Source organism: Vidua macroura, chromosome 9 (assembly GCF_024509145.1).
Source record: "Vidua macroura isolate BioBank_ID:100142 chromosome 9, ASM2450914v1, whole genome shotgun sequence".
Taxonomy (NCBI): domain Eukaryota; kingdom Metazoa; phylum Chordata; class Aves; order Passeriformes; family Viduidae; genus Vidua; species Vidua macroura.
The window spans coordinates 14,847,068-14,864,896 of record NC_071579.1 but is presented as its reverse complement, the minus strand read 5'-3'; the positions used below and the strand labels follow the sequence as shown (position 1 = coordinate 14,864,896).

The following is a 17,829-nucleotide window of genomic DNA, read 5'->3' as shown; positions in this document are numbered from 1 at the left end:
TTCCATTTTGTCTTTTGAGTAATTCAATTAGAAATCCTTCAAAGCAATAACAGTGGATTAAATGTTGTCAAACCACAATATTGAAATTACAGAATAGAGTTCTGATGATGAATTTATTAAACTTTGCATTTCAATTCATTTCTTTCATTTCTCCTTGAGTGTATAAAAAGCAGAATTCTTCAGACAAAACACCAATTAACTGTCGTACTTCATTATTAAGTATTGTCTCCTTTTAAAAGATAGAATACATGAGGGAGGACATAAAGGACGCATGCAAGAAATTAATTTAAATCACAATATTTAATTACACCTGAATCCTGCAATGAAAACATAAAAGAAATGAATTCTCAGGTACTGGAGGAAGGTGAATGATGTCACCTACCCAGGAGTGACCATAAAGCCAGCAAGCTTTTCCTGCTCAGATTTCCAGTGAAATAGCTCATGAATCAATTTTTACTTTGAAAGGAACTCAGCAAGAGGGTTTAGTTTATGAGGAGAGTTTTGAAGAATGAAGAAATAGAAAAAGAAAAGAAAGAGACATCTGACAACAGAGAAGATTAAAAACCAATCCAAAAAAACCAACAAAACCGAATTATCATAAAGGATGATGTTGGACCATGATCAGTGTGGGACCATGAACCTAAGTCCACAAAACACATCTCCTGATCTGTGAAAAAGTATGTTTATGTCTACATTTGTAGGAGTTGAAGCAGGTAACAGCAGCATCCCTTCTCCCTGCACATCCTAGATTCCCTCCCAGCCAAACAATGCCCAGTGCAGCACATCCCTGCACACACAGAGTAACAGCATCACTGCCTCAGCCAAGGAATGCTTGTTTCTCAGGAGCTGAATTTCTTGCTTCTGTTGATCTTTTCCCTCAGTTGAACTACCAAGGCTCCTCTTCATAGCCATTTGCTTGGGCAGCAGGCAATTCCCCTCCTCTCCCCAGTCATCCAGTTTTATGGAATTTACAGCGCCTTTGAAAAAGTTTGGACTCTGAGAAACCTGACTGAAAGGTCATTTAGTTAAGACATGCCCCAAATCAAGAGAGGGCAGTGGCAGATGCAAAGACACTGAGATCAGCTAGGATTATATTGTGAAGAACCAGCCAAAATGAATGACAGTGGCCAATGCAAGAGAACAACAAGATGTACGAATCCTGAAACTCTACCGCAAACACCAGCACGAACCTCACTCACACTGGTTTATACTGGATTTTGGGTGACGATGTCCACACTCCTGCTACAGCCCAGTGTAGCACCACTCTGCTGTACTTTGCATTAATTTGTTGCAATAACTGATACAGAAGAGAAGAGCGAGAACTAATACTGCCTGCAGGACTCAATGAATTTTACTTAACCAGCATATTATTGTAGGCTGATAGTAGAATGTCACATGAACACAGATATAATCAAATTCTGTTTGGGGCATCATTTATTTAAAATACTTCAAGCTCCTTGCTGGCAGAGCAACAGCGAATTAGCGTGCTACGCTGTGCACTTCAATTAAAAAGCAGCCTCGTCTTTCCCATTTCCAAGGTACAGCAGAGCAAATCTAATTGTGCCATGCAGTCAGCTCTCATCTTCGCAGAGTAACCAGGGCTTTGGGGTTTTTTTTCTTTTTGTTTTTGACAGATTTGTCATCCTCTGAATGAGGCAATGTAGGCTTTTATGAAACTTGCCTCCTAATTGCAGGCAATAAACATAAGCACAGCCAGCAGCAGACACTGTAGCAAGTACAAGTGAAGCAAAATGAAAACAAAGTTAAGAAAAGAACCACAAAGCAAGTTCATTTTACATATGATCTGAATAGTTAAACCACCAGAATCTGGATTTCATTGCTCACAAGAGACATATACATTCCTTCTTTAATAGAAGCTAAAAAAATCCCAAATAATTTCCCAAACCTAGAGCTTAAATGCTGAGATAAGCAAAGATTTTTTTCTATTTTGGGGGTTAGAAGGTATGACTAATTAATGAGAAATAGTTATACACCAGGATGCTATTAACTTCTGCAATATTTGCTTATAGCACTAAGGCTAAGATCTTTGAATATGAGATTAGCTTTTGGCTTGAGACCTTGTTCATACTGATTATCTCACTGCAAGTGAACAACCAAGTCCTTTTATATGGTACTCATTTCCTATTCCTGGTACAAAGAATACAATGCCTTTGGTTAGGAATTGAACAGGGTAAATCCACAGAAATGGCTGTCTGAATGGACTCCAGGAGGGCAGGTACTGGAAGGTCCCACTTGCACTGGCACTAACACCACCACCAGCTGGCCACAGCTTTGCCTGCCTGAGCCCTAAAAACTCCAGAGATGGAGAGTACACAGCTCCACCAGACAATATAGTCCTCATCTGCATCACCTTGTTAGGGAATTCTTTTCCTAATGCACAGTTTGAAACATTCAGCCTGCAATTTGCCCCTTGCTCTATCATCTGACATAACAGAGAATAATCTTCTCCTCTTTGTAGCTATTCTTGCAGCATCTTGTTACATCCTTTCAGGTAGTTGTAAGCTATTCTTTCCTTCACTCTGTTGTTTTTCACTGCCCACTAGGCCAAGGAGACTGACTGGTAATTTTGAAGACTTTGGGTACTGCTTGTCCTAATCAATCTTGTTCTAATGCATATTACAGCTCTCAGACATGGGGTTTCATCCTAGCAGGAATGCAAAGTAAACCCAGATTACTGACTCAATTTAACTATACATTCTTTGCAGAGCAGTTGGAGAGACTTGTTGACCTTTAGACCAAAATCAAAAAGACAAACACTTAAATTTATTGGTTTCACATGACATTAATAATTCTGAATATTCAATGCCACTTTTTAGAAGGATAAGTAAGAAAAGAAAATTAAAACATCTTTGCATGGTTTCCAGTGAAGGACACAAAGTGCACCACAAATACAAAAAGTGCATCTCAAGTTAAGACATTGAAATACAAATGCTACCATCTCACATGCTTGATTTATTATTTTCATAATTTTATGTTAAGATTACTACAGGATTGAACTATAGTGGGAAAGTGACTCTGTCATTTTATAATAATCTGCTGTTCACCATGTTGTCTTTATGTTTGCTATTAAATGTTTTGTACATATAGGTTATCTGATTCAAGGAAAATCTGTGCATTAGGGCTGGTAAACTTAATAACAAATTCTATTACCATTTTTAACGATATCCACTTTTATACCATTGCAGATTGTTACAAAATAATACAAACCTTAACTTTATTATCATTAATCAGCATTAGTAAATATAATTGACATTTTATACAGAACCAGCTTTAAGTAACTTATTGGCAGCAATACAGATACCTCTAAATATTACCCTCTGGCTAGCTACGCTGTTTGGGCGCCAGAGTGTCTGCACTAATGACTTGGAATTAAAATCAAATAAAAGCTGAGAACTGTAATTCAGCATAAAACAAACAGCCATACTTAGTACTGATTTTTGTATATATGATTTGGATATACCAGGATCCTTTTTAATTTGTGGTTGATCAAAAACAGTGAAAGCGTTTGATACTAGACAACAAAATAGGATAGAAAAAAAAAATCTGATGTTCCCAGATTTATACACTTACCCTGTGGGCACACCATAGGAATTGGAATGAGAAGAAAAAGTAGACAGTGTAATTAACCTTTCCTTTCCATTTTTTTTTAAACAACAACAAAAAGGCAGAACATGTTAGACATTATAAATAGTAAAAAGTACACATTTTTCCACCATTATTCTTCATCTCAGAAATTTCTGTAGTTTCTTGAGGATTTAAGGCGCTTAGGCATGAAAGAGACCTAATCCTTGAAAAAAAATTCCTATGAAGATGTGGATTATGTTATCAAAAAGATTTAAGAAAACCTGCTTCACTGTACAGCCAGGAAAGCTGCTCTGCCTCTCAAAGCCTCATGCCCTGACTTCTAGATATTGAGTGGTGTTTTTTTTCCAGAGCATATCTGAGCCCTGTCTTCCCCACACCACCCGTGTATGATCTATTTGACTTCAGCTCTGGGGGAAGAAAAAAATAATACTAAAATACCAAAATACTATCTAGCATTTTTGTATCTTCTGATGGAGTCTCCAGGGGCCACCATACATGGAAGCCCCCTGAAGGGCTACTGATAAATCTTGTTGCACATATCACTACTTAATCCAGTTTATCCCCATCCTTTGCTTCAATAATCTACATTTAAAATCACTATAATTTAATTTTAGCCAACTCTGAGGAAGATCAGGATCTGCCTCTCTAAACATGGCTTGTTTTATTCATTTATTCATCTAAAGAAGTTGATTCTTTTCTGAGCTCTCATTTTGGTAAGACAGATAAGAAAACACAGGAAAATGTTTAAGCAAAGAGTAGTATATATTAAAGATTCCAAAGAATATCCATACTGTGTGGGGAAGACAGAAATATTATTATTATAAAACATATATGTATATGTAAAGTAATCTTCCTTCTTCATGGATCTGATCTCCTCCATGGAGAGTCACAAATCCACACGATAGCCCTGAGTGCTCAGATTTTGCATTTGCTTCTCTGATTTTACAATAGCTGAAAGATATGTAAAAACTCATGTAGCCAGACAGCTCCCTACTGACTACACATCTAAGCAACTTCACATGCATACATTACTCCAACCACTGAGAGCTGGAAATAACACATACCTAAAAAAAATAAAAAACCCCATGCTTGAAAGGAGCCTGTTTCAGTTTGGAACCTCCAGGGCTCTCCCTGGCCAGACTGCACCTTCCACAGAGTCCTGCCTTCCAAGGCAGGGACACGCCAAACTACTGAGGTATGCTCTGCAGACTGAAGGGAGGGAATTTCTTCAAAAACTTATAAAGCTGGCTAAAATAGCAATTTGTTGTTGGATGCAATTCAGGGGAAAAAATAATAATAACTACTACTGTTTTGCTAGTGTTATCCTGGAGGGCTTTTATGATTCCCTCCCATTTTTAATCACAATTTCAGTGAACGACCACTGTCCATAAAAAACATCCAGATTACTATAATTCAAAATAATAATCTACAGCAGGGACTAGATTGACATAACTTTGTTCACAGAAAACAACAAAATGCCCAGGGCACTGTGCCTGACACTATTGCTATGATAAAGCTATACTTGAAGTGTGTCCACTTGAAGTGTTGCACTGATTACAGCTCCTAGTGCCTCCCTAGTTTTAGAAAGTGAATGGTTTAGTTACCCAACTACACCTCAGGTCTTATTAGTTTTGTGTTTAACTGAGCAAGGGAGGATGAATTAAGATGCTTACTAGCCCTCTACAAAGGGGCCAGGTGAATAATAATGTGTCAGCTTTAGGGTACGTAATCATAATTCCCACTCTGCATCCCCTTCCTCCTCTTCTTCTCCCTGTCCCCAAAATGTATTGAGATGGGAAATCAAACAGGCTTCATAATTTGGAAACTTTGATGGTCAAACTCTAGAAAATCTCTCCTGGTAGTCTGTGAACCAACATTTTTCAGAGACTTTCAATTCTCCATATTTGGGCATTTTTCAGAGCCAAACCAAATTTGAAGCCATGACCAAAATATGCAAAAATCCACAAAGTTCAAAAAGGTATTAGTATGAGAATTAGGGTTTGTACGTGTATATTTTCTTTCCTTGGGTGAAACAACACACATTCTCCTAACTGAAATCATGGAATGTACTGATGAACTCTGCAACAGATTTCTACATGGCAGAGACATCAGGCATGGATAATTCCAATCTCAACCGTATACACCACCAAATCTATAGGTAACAGAACACAGGCTCTTACAAGAGAAGGTGTTATCTGTACATGGTACTACCAGAATGTATGGACTCTTCTGTGATTCTGAAATACAGTTAGGTTCATATGTTAAAAATTGTGAAATGAAATGCGTGTATATCTCGTGTCTTTCAAATTTATTACAGATATATGCAGTAATTACTAGCTTGTGATTTAAAAGACATCTACAGGGCTCTGAAATGGAAATCAACAAATTCTAAGTGCTTTTTTGAAATTATTTGTTTTCATCATATTCCTTGTCAAATACATAATGCATTTTTGTTCTCAGCAAAACTAAGCATTTTGTACATTCTCAGCTTCTTTTTTTTTCCCTCTCATCAATAAATATTTAAACACATTCAACCTAAAAATCTCAAGCTGGTAATCTGCAGCTTGTGTCTTGCCCCCTGAGGTGTAACTATCAGTGTGGCAGTGCAGGATTGCTGGAGAGACATTAAATAGATTGTGGTTACAGTCCTACCTGCCCACAGGCCAGTCCCATGCCTCGCTCCCCCATACCATGAGGACATGATAAATTTAACTCCAGCGCATCAGCACCAGCAACCTATAAAACATGTGGAAGGACAAAAAAATGAAAAATTAATTTCAAGTTATGTACTCTTTCCTGTAGCATTTACTGTTCATGTTAAATAGATTTCTTCAGACATTTGACTTATTTTTCTTTTTTAAGAGAAAAAGCTATGGTTATGATACCCTAGAAAAGAAGCATGTTGATTGTTAGAGATAAAAACTTCAAAAACTGATGTGGTTTCCAAAGATTCTTAAGGAATTAGAGTAAAAAACAAAGTAAAAAGATAGGAGCAGAATAAAGAGTTGGGTCTGGAAAATGTTAAAAAATTAAATGTAATTAGAGGGCCTAAGAGCAGCACTGAGAGCTTTGGCAGGCAGTGTTACACAGGTGTTGCTGTGCTCTGAAGAACTGTAACTCAGTAATAAATGTTTCCTTTTTACTTTAATGGATTCACTCTCCAGATTTTCTGCAGGCACCTGTACTGTGCCATAGCTTTCATCATTAAGTAAATTTGTTTCTGAAGAACAAGAGGTTAATAAAAAAAAAGTCTAAACAAACATATTAGTCATGCTAATTCCTGTTCATTGTCCTCTATTAGTTACAATTAAAAGGGGAAGGAGCCGAGCTGTCCAGGGCAGCACACAGACACGCTCCTCTTCCTTTCTGAACTGCTCCAGCCTGACACGAACATCTCTCCTGTTGCCTTCCAGTGGCTCTAACTAGGGTTTTGTTCTGCATCTGCATTTTGTTTTGCTTATTGAACTGGAGTAACTTTGCCTGCTGTGTGGCCATGGTTCAGCAGCTCCCGAAGTGCGTGAGCAGGGAGAAGCCATCCATCACTCCCAGGAACCCTCCCCGCTCCGGCCGGCCCCGCGAGCCGGGCCATGCCGGGGCTGTCGGCCTCCCTGACAAGCTGACCTTTTGGATGAATAGGTCGTCCTCCTGCTGAGACACTGTGGTACCTGCTGGGGCTTCTGCTCTTGTGAAAGCCACATCTATTACCTCCTAGGCAGGATCATATGTGTGTGATTGAACATCCCTGCTCTTCAGCTGCGCGCTCCAGGGCGCCCCAAACTAGTGCTGCTCTCCACAGGGCAGACACCAACAGCTACTTCCCAGAAGAATGTTCTATCACATAGGTTACACATCATTGGCTGCATTTAAAGAACCACTTCTTTTCTAAAGGGGTAACATAAATACAAGCATGGATTGGAAATGTGTGTCTTAAAGTTGGGTAGCGGTACCACCGGATTAAACAAACAGGAGCAAATGGCACAGTAAAGCCATTCATCCCAATCAGTTTAAAAGTGGCACCGCTTCTGTCAAGCATAGATCTCAAAATATGATTTCATGGTCAATTAGGTAAATACAGGTATAAATTGAAATAGTGTTGAAGATCACCAAGCTAACTACTGAAAATGTTTAATTTTACTTCCCTAAGTCCCCAAAGTGACTTTTTTCCTCATAGGTTTAAAACGCCCAAAGAAAATCGAGAAGTGTCACCCTACATAACCACAGGAGGGCTTAGGACACTGAATAAAGCGACAGTGATGTCCAAACATTCTGCCATATGAAAACACAAATTCAAAATATACACATCTCTACCCATACATATATAAAAGCATATTTATAATTTAAGCATTTAAATCTGAGGTAGTGCTAGCAATAATGACAAGGTAATTTTTTTCTTTACTTAAATTTGTTAATACTATGCTTTTAATTTCCTCTAGATACTTTATGTGGAAAACACACTTTAATTTAAATGTAACAACTTTGCTTTCCATTCAGATATAGACACCTTTCCTATATTCAGCTATAGATACTAATTTCTGAATGAAATTAGTGCATTCCTAATAAGCATTTCTTATACTACTCCCTATGGACACAGGTACATGTTATTAAATAGTTTTTTCCTCAAATTGAATAGAAATTTCAGGTGCATAGTCTGTTTGCATTTATGTAAGATTGGATTTATATTATAGAAAGCCTGCTGACTGCTGTTATATATGCTGACTTTCTCAGATATCATTTTTGAAAGTCTGTATTAAAACTAGAATAGCATTAAATGAGCCCTTTATACTTTAAATATTCAAGAGTTTTATATTCAAAATTTCTTCTGGTGCTGTCAAACTAGTGTGCCTCTAGGCAAGGTAAGATCAAGTTGGGCTCTCAAAGGTAGAATTAAATTTTATCAGGGCATCTGTCATAATATACAGTTTGCTTAAAATGCAAATAAAAAGTATATAGATTCAAAGACTAAAGGCTTTCCAGGTACTGCTTAAAAATCCGAGGGACCATTTTTATGGAAAATATTTCCTTTATATTTACATTTCCATCATTTTAATGAAAACACAGAAAAAACAAATTATAATGGACATCTTTTAAATTCTCATTTTTCACTTTGAATCTATTTCTTTCACGAAATTCCTTACTGCAGCTCTTGTTTTCAAGGAGAATTAAAAAAAAATATATGTGGAAACACATTTAGGAATCCATTACCTGAGCCATTTTTGAAAGTTCAGTCCAGTCTTCCCTGTTATAGCTGCACATGATACTGGCAATCAGAACCTGGAAAGAGCATATATATATTATTTTAATACTGTACATTACTGTGACTCTAGACATGAACTGCACAGCCTGCATATGGGAACTACCAGCTGTCTGCCAGGAGCTAGAGAGTGAAATACAGCTGCAGACCTCACTGGGGACAAGAAACAGTGAACAAACTCATCTATTATATCCCTGGGTTTTAAAGAAGGTCTATCCATGTGCATTCTCTCTGTTGTGTGACACAGTGAGCACAAAGTCTGTCCTACACACAGAGCCAACCACAAAACTGTCACACATACTTATTCTTGAGGTCTGAGCAATGAAGTTGTTATTTACTATTAATAGGTATTAATACTATTTACTATTAATAGGAGGTTATTTACTATTAATACAAATGACAGAAGCATTTTGACTACTTAGAGGTAGGTAAGACATCAGTGTATGAACACAATATTCCAGCTGACTTCAGGAATCCAGGACGCATCAAATCCAGACCCTGGAGTCTCTTACCATGCAACTTTAGGACAGTGAAAGACAGCCAGAACTATTTTGTGTCCCAGAGGCCATTTCAGGATGTGGGGAAATTCTGCAGGACTGGGAGAATGGCCCAGGGAAACTCCAGCTTTTGTTATCCCACGATGCACATTCTACTGGCCCCAGCTCCTCAGAGCTATTCTGTGTAATTGCCATTCCTTTTCGTTACAGTGAGCACCTTTCAAGTCCAGATTCTGCTTCTAGCCATTGCTCCCTCTAAAATATTTCCTGAGGTTCATATTTTTAGGTAAAATAAAATCTAACAGGATTCTTCAGGGTGTGGGGGAGCACCTAAACACACAATGTACAGTGTGCATACAGTGCTATTTACTGTTAAATGAATGTTAACTACTCCTCTGGTCAGTACCCACTACAAGTGACAGTGCTAATTTCCATTTAAGACTAAAATAAAATCATGTGCTCTGGACTCAAAGGTTGAAATTCTGAAGCTGATATATTTGAGGTAAGATCAGTAGAGAAATCAGCCCAGAAATTCCTGCATGAAGAACTTAGAAGGATGATGTTTGGAAGAAAAAATGCAACAGAAAACTATATTGCAGCAGCTAAAAGGTTAAATCAGAAGATAGAAGTCTACAGTCTGTGTTCACAGGAAAAACGAGGAGAGGAGAATAGAGAAATGTCTGGCCATGCTCTTGTTTATTTGGCCATTTTACATGAAACTTTCACATGAAAGTTTGATTGACAGGTAATGAGATTTGATTTTAATCTTCTTGTTTTCCAAACAAGTTTTACTGTCTCATTAATATCTAGGGTTGGCTTAATCTGCCACCCCCTCATTTTAACACTTCTCTTGAACTTTCCCATAATGCTGAGGGTTAATGACTCATTCATTTCAAATAAATACTGAAAAGCATGGTGCAGAAAAATTGTCCAACATACACAATTGCTGGAAACTGTAAACTCCCAAATTATCTACATAAGGAGGAGGAGATATTTAGTATCTTCAGATGGGAGGGAAACACACTTTGGAAAGTAAGGCAGGTATGGAGAAAATTAGACATGGTGAGGTTACATTCTATTAATTTAAAAAGAAATACCATGTATCATCTTCATTATTTCCATTGTTTTGCTCTGATGAGTCTCTACAATGAGCCCACCTACCTGCAGACTGCCCACCCACCCACCCACCCTTCTGGCTGCTGTTTGCAGGATGGCAGTCTGGTGAGAAGGGAAGTGTTTGATGAAGTGCCTGCCTTGCCTGCAGGTGCCCATTTGTGCTCACCTCTGGCATAAATTTAAGACCAAACTCTTCATTAAGCACACACAATCATTACTGCCCACGCGTTAATTCCCCTCTGACAGGAAAAAAGAGTCTCTCTCCTATACCATAATTTTTTAAATAGGGAAAAATCTTATATAGCTGTATAGGTCAAATGTTAATGAAAAAAATCTGCTCTGTGTCTATTTGAATATTCAAGATATATTGAGGGCTCTGGAAATAAACAGAAATCTTTTTTAAAGGACTTTAATTTTTTAAAAGCAAAAATTGTGAAAAATCTGTCTAAGAAATTATATATGAGAAAAATTTAAAGCAACTGGAGTTTATCTAGAAACTGTAACTTGTCAAATTCATGCTTTTTATACACCAACTAAAGCAAAAAAACAACCCAGCAGCTCAGACACAGACAACATGATAAGGATTTTCACAGCTGCAGTCACAATCCAAAGTACACCAGAAATCTGCACAATTGAGCTTTAAAACAAACCGAATTTTTCATTGGGGAAAGTTGTAGGACAACAAGGGCAGTTGACTAGATTCATAAGTAGTTGAGTTAGGTTACATCAAGTGTTACTAATGAAATTTGAAAATTCTGCTGGGAGTGTACAAAAGAGGAGGAACATGATCTGTGATGTTTCAAAGAGCTGTTAATTAAGACAACATGTTTATTTAATATTGATTAGTTTTAGGATTCATATTTAAAATTAAGCCCATACTTTTTGACAGAAGCAGTGGTTTACAACAAAAAATAACTGAAAACAAAAATTACATTTTTGCCATGACTGTTCATAGGAAAGCCATTATCTCAGAGTGAATAATGAAAATTTAAAAATAGTAGGGATTTTATGTTTCCCCCCCCCCCCCCCCCCCAGTGTTCTCTTAGAACTTGAAAATAAAGTTATTTCCTAAGTGGAAGAATATCCCCCAGCACTCTGTGCTAACAAAACTGTCCTGTCTCAAGTGACTTTTTCCCTAAAACACCTTTACAGTCTTTTCATTTGGATTCAGTACCCAAGAAAAAGAAATAATCACTGTCATGTGTGAACATTTAGGGGAATTATCGGTGATGCCTGAGGTTTGGATCTACTCCTAAAATCACACATGGAAATTTATAAAGAAAATATAGACTATTATCTCCTACTACCTAAAAGAGAATAGCAAGAACAAAGTAAGAATTACAAGTGATAACAGGCAGAGGTTTTATTGGAAAGTAATAAATGAGAACTGTATCACATTTCAGCTTCTATGTCTCTTCTCACTCATATTTTCAGTACCTACAATGCCATGTACCACATTACCAACCCTGCAAATTTAATAGCCCCAAACTGTTGCTATCTCATGGAAGTCCAGCACATGGCCCTGCCCAGGAGCATCTGCAGAGAGCACATCCTTCCTCTTGATTCCTCTGATTTTCAGTGGCAACCCGACGTGAGCTAATTACAGTGGTTTGAGCCACAAGTGTGAGGCTGCACATGCTTCCCAGCTTAGAAAGTAGACTCCTGACAGATCTTACAATGAAGCTGCTGCTAAAGTGTGGTAAGTGGTAAATGAGGGTTGACTAAATTGCAGCTTTGTCATAGCTCGAGTGTGGGCTGCCTGCAAACTGTGCATGATTGAAGCACAGTGGGACCCCTGGCCCATTCCTTATTCCAGAGCAAAATCATAGCTGGTATAGGCTGTTCCCTCTTCTCCTCCACCCAAACTGCTATTTTGCCTGTTGTGGGAGATGCTGCTGCCCCTCCCCACACCAGGGAGGGCAGCAGCCCTGCAGACTCTGTCCCTCCCTGGCCATCACTGTGACAGATGCCACCAGACAAGGGCTTTTCGCCCCGGCACCACACAACGTGACTGACAATTTCTCCAAATGCCCCTAAAGGGACAAATGCACGTTTGCAACGTCACGCACTGTTCTGTGTTCAGCGTTTTCCTGATCATTCATGGAACAAAGAGGTCCTCAATAAAACTTGCTTTTTGTTTGAGGGAAGGGAGGTGGAAAAGGGAGGGTATGTAATGTACCAGTTAGGACACCATTATAAGATGAATATACTGTAGCTAAAGCAGTAAAAAGCTACATTTCACACAATTCTGTGACTAATGCATTAGCAGTTGTTCTACTTAAAAGAACACTGACAAGGTACTTCTCATAATCCTTAAAATATTTTTCTCCCTGTTTATAATAATCCCCTGGAAGCTTAAACTAGAATCTATTTCCCTTGTGAATGTTTTTTTTTCCTCATCCATTATCTCTATGTGGATGTCTCATGAATGCAATAGAATGAAAAGAAATAATAAGGATGAGGTTTGCCACTGTGTACGTTTTCAAGTGATCCTTCTTTCCTAGCACACGGAATTCACTGCAAGAGGCTGCAAAACAAGAAGAAGGAGGGGAGAAAAAAAAAACAACCAAAACAACTGGGTCTAGTTTGTGTCACATCTATTTAAAGCTAGAAAGCAGTAAAACTCTATGTTGACAATTACCATTTGTCCAGTACTGCACTGCAGGGAGTAAGGGAGTTTCAGCACACTCAAACAGCCTGAAAAAAAAAGTCTCAGCAATCTGGATTTAAATGTGAACACTGTCAATTCCTGCAAATTTAAGAAAAATTCTCAACATACAGAATGAAATCACAATCTTCTATCCTCATGCCTGTGATAACCATATTTATTTTGGTCATCACACACTGGCCAGAGCCTGTATCTGTTCTGAACCTCCTCTTCCAGGCCTGTGCATAATCTCCCTGCACTTCAGGAAATCAGCCACCATAAATTCTCCTTGCTCTTCCCTGCCTGTACCTTCTTATTGCTGCACCAGACTTGAGGGCAGCTCTGCATCATGTCCATAGATGCTCTGTTTAGACACTGCTGCTGGCCACAACATGCACCCCTCTCTGATTTCTCAAGCACTGACAAAAAGACACAGTATTTTATTTTTTAAGTGCACAGTCCTTGCAAAAGTAGGAAGAGATTCTTAGCATCATCTTTAAAGACCACTCCCCTGAAAGCTGTAAAATCAAGAGGAGCTTTCAAGAAGGCTGAAGGACTGGGTTTTTTAACAGCTATTTGTTTGGGAAGCAGAGATAAGGAACAGGATAATTGGTCTTTAAAGATGGGGTGCAGAGATTGAAGACTTTATTAAGAACCAGATTTCAATACCCACAGAATTACTGCTGATCAAGCTAAACTTCAAAAGGTATTTGTGTTTGGGTCAGATGGAAAGACCTCAAACTTCCTTTCAAGACACATTTTTTCCTTTAAAACAACACAGTATAGCCTTGCCACATGGACTGCTCAGTCTGTACAAACTCAAACATTTTAAATAAAAATTTAGTAAGAATGAGTTTGGCAGTGATGACACAATCTTTCTAGAGCAATGGCAAAAATAAGATGCTCAGTTCACCACTCACCAGTGGAAAAGGCACCTATATCTACACAAACACAAGGAGAGGAGAACTTCTTGGCAGCTGCATTACTGTTTCACAGCATTCAATGCCCCATCTGTCAGAAGGAGGGGCACCTTCACCCAGTTCTGCCCCACACCATCTCTCACCCGCACATCGTAACAAGCCAACGCACCCAGAACCCTTCCTGAAGGTCCTGCCCAAGTGCAGCTACAAGAGCACAGGGCCACCAGGTACTTGGTAAGAAGTCCACAAAGAATAGTTTATAGGACACTCCTTTGCTATTTCCATGACACAATAAATAACCTTGTAAATATCTACATGGAAAAAACACCTTCAGATGGACTTCTTGTAGTTCTTCACACGTGTAAGTCAAACATACGGGCCGTGGCCAGACTGCCCGCAAAGAGCTGGCAGTGAGGCAGTAACAACAGCAACACAAGATTTTTGGGTTGTTCCATTGGAGATGTTCCACTTCTCAAGACTCACACCAACAGCCTTCCTCTCTAACCCTGCCTCTTACACAGCATCAGGTTGAGGATGAGTCCCAGCTGTGCCACATTGAGCCAGCAGAAAAGTTCTTGGAGGTTTTGTGCTATCCAGTGCTACCAGTGACTAACCTCTGCTTTTCAAAATGGTCACTGGCTGATGAAATGATCCCCCTCAAAAAAACAGAGCCAGAATTACCAATGTACAGTGTACTTTTAACACCCACTGTACAAGATAGGAGTACAAGCACAGCAAACATTCTGTACTGCACAAATACACTCAAATGTGCAGTATTGAAAAACAACGGGAGCACAAACATTTGGTGCTATAAAAATAACCCTCTGGAAACCAGCCTGATTTTGATGCCTTGTAAACTCAGCCTGGTTTCTCTTTTCCTGTACATTCTTGTAAATTTTGATTTGTTGCAGAACTGAAATAAAAATAAGCTTCTTATTAAAAACCACCTAGAACATCAAATCCCATGCAATAAGAAAGTTAACAATTGTAAAACCTGTCATGTCTCTGAGAAGCAGAGGAATTATCTTGTTATCAATTTAATAATGGAACACTGAAGTAAATGATGCCATCCACTGACACCAGTAACACTGTCTCTCCTGGGAAATTCATGTTGGTAGGAACTGTCAATCCAGATGGATATGGACATATGAAAGATCGTACCTTCAGTCCATAAATCTATTCTTTCTGCACTGCCTTAATAAAAAGATTCTGCATGATGATAAAGACAAGCAATGCAGAATGTCTTGACACTGCTGACCTGCAATTCTGCTTCTCTTCTCTCTTCTTTTTTCAGGGAATTTAATCTCCAGTAAATAATTTAACAATCTTAAACCATCCATTGTTTTCCTCCTTCACTTGCACTTAAAATACATATATTTGAGTATATGAAAATGGGACAAGTAGGGGATATTAGTATGTTTATTATTCAGCTGTAGCAAACCTTCTGAATAAAGCACTTTCTGTGCCTTGTTACCTTATAGAGAGATCTCCTGTTTGTTTTTCAAAGGAAGGGGAAATTACATACAACAGAGCAACACAAAAATAGGCCAAACATTACCAGCACACAACTAAGTCTAGAAAGATGTTGATAAAAGTTTGAAAATGCTATGATTTGCTCTATGTATTAAATTAAAAATTCAGCATGAGTAGAAAACACCAAAGATTTTAATCCCAGGCTAAATGGAAATGCTTATTTTTAAAGGCAGTTATTTTCATATGGTGACTCTGCTTCTATCAATGAGATCCACCTACATAATGAGATTATTTCATGGATTTCAGTGAGTACAGTGGGCTATCACTTCAAAATCAGGCCTAGAGTTGTTAGGTTCTAACACCCTCATACAAACAAAACCCAAAGGTCATGAACAAACCTTTTTCTTTGTAAAATAACATAAACTGTGTCTTTGATGGGAGCAGAAGGCTAAACAGGTTGCATGTAAGAACTTGCTGCACCTGTAGAAAACAAGGGATCTGGTTTTGTAAGTGCCCCTCTACCATGTCAGACTCAGCACTGTGTCAGTACTACCAGGGGAGCTACCTTGGCCCTGCTTACACAGAAATGCACAGGCACACATCACAGACATGGAATTGTGCATAAATGAAAATGAAAAGTGACCTAATGAGAATCCTGCTAGCTCGCATAGCAACTGAAAAAAAAGGTGAATGGTCAAAAAAAAAAAAAAAAAAAAAAGATCTGATGCATCCCTCATGACTCAGGGCACTCTTATTAAGATGTGGTAACTTCTGAACAGTGAAAAGGGAACCATGGAATAAGAGTTCCCCAAAGCATATGTACAATGAAAGAGAATATAGCATCTGTATAGAGCACTTCAGGGAAGCTCAAATATTTAACATGACTAGAAGATGTCCATTTTATGACAGACTGTTGAAAATTTCAGTACTTCAGGTAAACCCTTCAGATTATATTGAAAATTACCTATGTGGCTAAAGACTTCCCTGGAAATTTGATAGAATATCTGGGATTTTATTTTTAATAGGGGACCTAGTTCAACCTTTAGTCTCTTTGATAACGAGTGAAAACAAATACATGAGTGCATGGAAATAAAGGCTGAATCCAAGAGAAGAGTAAAGACAGATACTAATTTTTGGCAGTATTTCTTTCTAACAATGCCTGCAAGCACTTGTGGAATTGGCATGCCCCTGCTGTACTTCTGTGCTTTCCACGCTGATTTAATATAAAGAGAAAGCAGAGGAGGCCAATACATTATTGGAGAAACTAACAGAAAAAGGATATATCTAATTCTATGATATTTCAGACACATGCTATGACCTGTAGCAAAAGCTTTTCACCAGGGTGCTGACACATTATTGATTCTCAAGACCACATAAGAAAAACAAGGCTGGCAAAAGGCTACACAAATTTGTGAATTTTTTCCTCCACCTTTAGAAATTTTTCTCTTATCAAATTCTCAGCCCAGATACACAAAGTCCTGTTAACTACAGTTCTTTGAGCACCTTGCTAATTGTTGCTCTTTATTTTCACAATAATAGAGGCAACTCTCTGCAGGGTGCCCCTCTGAGAGGGGAAGCCAACTGGAGACAAAGATGTTCAAGGCATGTAGGCTGTTCCCATGGAGGAAATGAGCAGCTGTTGACTGAAAGGAACCCTAAGATCCCTTCCAGACCTTGGCTGCCTCTAGATATATACAGATACATTTTCCCAATTACTCAGCAGCAAAGCTGCTTAACTTATTATAAAACAAGTTCAGCAGAAAATATAAAGAGACAAAATACAGAATGAATAACTTCATCACAGTTTCCTAACCCCTACACTCTGTCACCTAGCAATTCCCCAGGTCAAATCTGTCTTTTAGCATCTCTTCTCTTGTTCCCAGGGCTTCTTTTAATTCACTTCCTTGGATTTTGAAGGCTCAAGAAAGCTAGCAGTATCAGTGCTAGTAGAGGAGAAAATTGTGACTCAGAGACCAGAGATAAAAACCCCTCCCTTTTTACACTTCAGAGCCCCGTGATCTACTTCATCATGTGACATTGCTGGTGCCAGAGGGATGCTTGGAAGGACTAAACGATTTTGTCAGCCAGGTTGCATCCTCCACAACTCACCCACTCTCTCTCTGTGCACCATTATCCTCATAGTGATATTCTGAAAATCAGTGATAATTTACCTGATTTTGCACAAACCGCTCTTCAGTTGGGCTGCACTGAGAGGTGAGGGTGTGGTAGTTAAGATGTGTAGGAACAGGTTATAAGGCTTGTCCTATCTTCAGGATATCTGGTGGCTTTAAATGCCAGCTGCATGGGGGAGACCTATCA

General features: G+C 38.6%; 1 protein-coding gene across 1 annotated transcript in view; it reads right to left on the bottom strand.

The window, feature by feature from the left end:
- Nucleotides 1-17,829, bottom strand: part of DPYD (dihydropyrimidine dehydrogenase) — a 339,310-nt gene that overhangs the window by 101,487 nt on the left and 219,994 nt on the right. Inside the window, exons 15-16 of the mRNA XM_053985511.1 lie at nt 8,809-8,877; nt 6,259-6,342 (exon numbers count right to left, since the gene is read on the bottom strand). Of these exons, the coding sequence (XP_053841486.1) occupies nt 6,259-6,342; nt 8,809-8,877 (153 nt within the window). The remainder of the gene's footprint in view (nt 1-6,258; nt 6,343-8,808; nt 8,878-17,829) is intronic.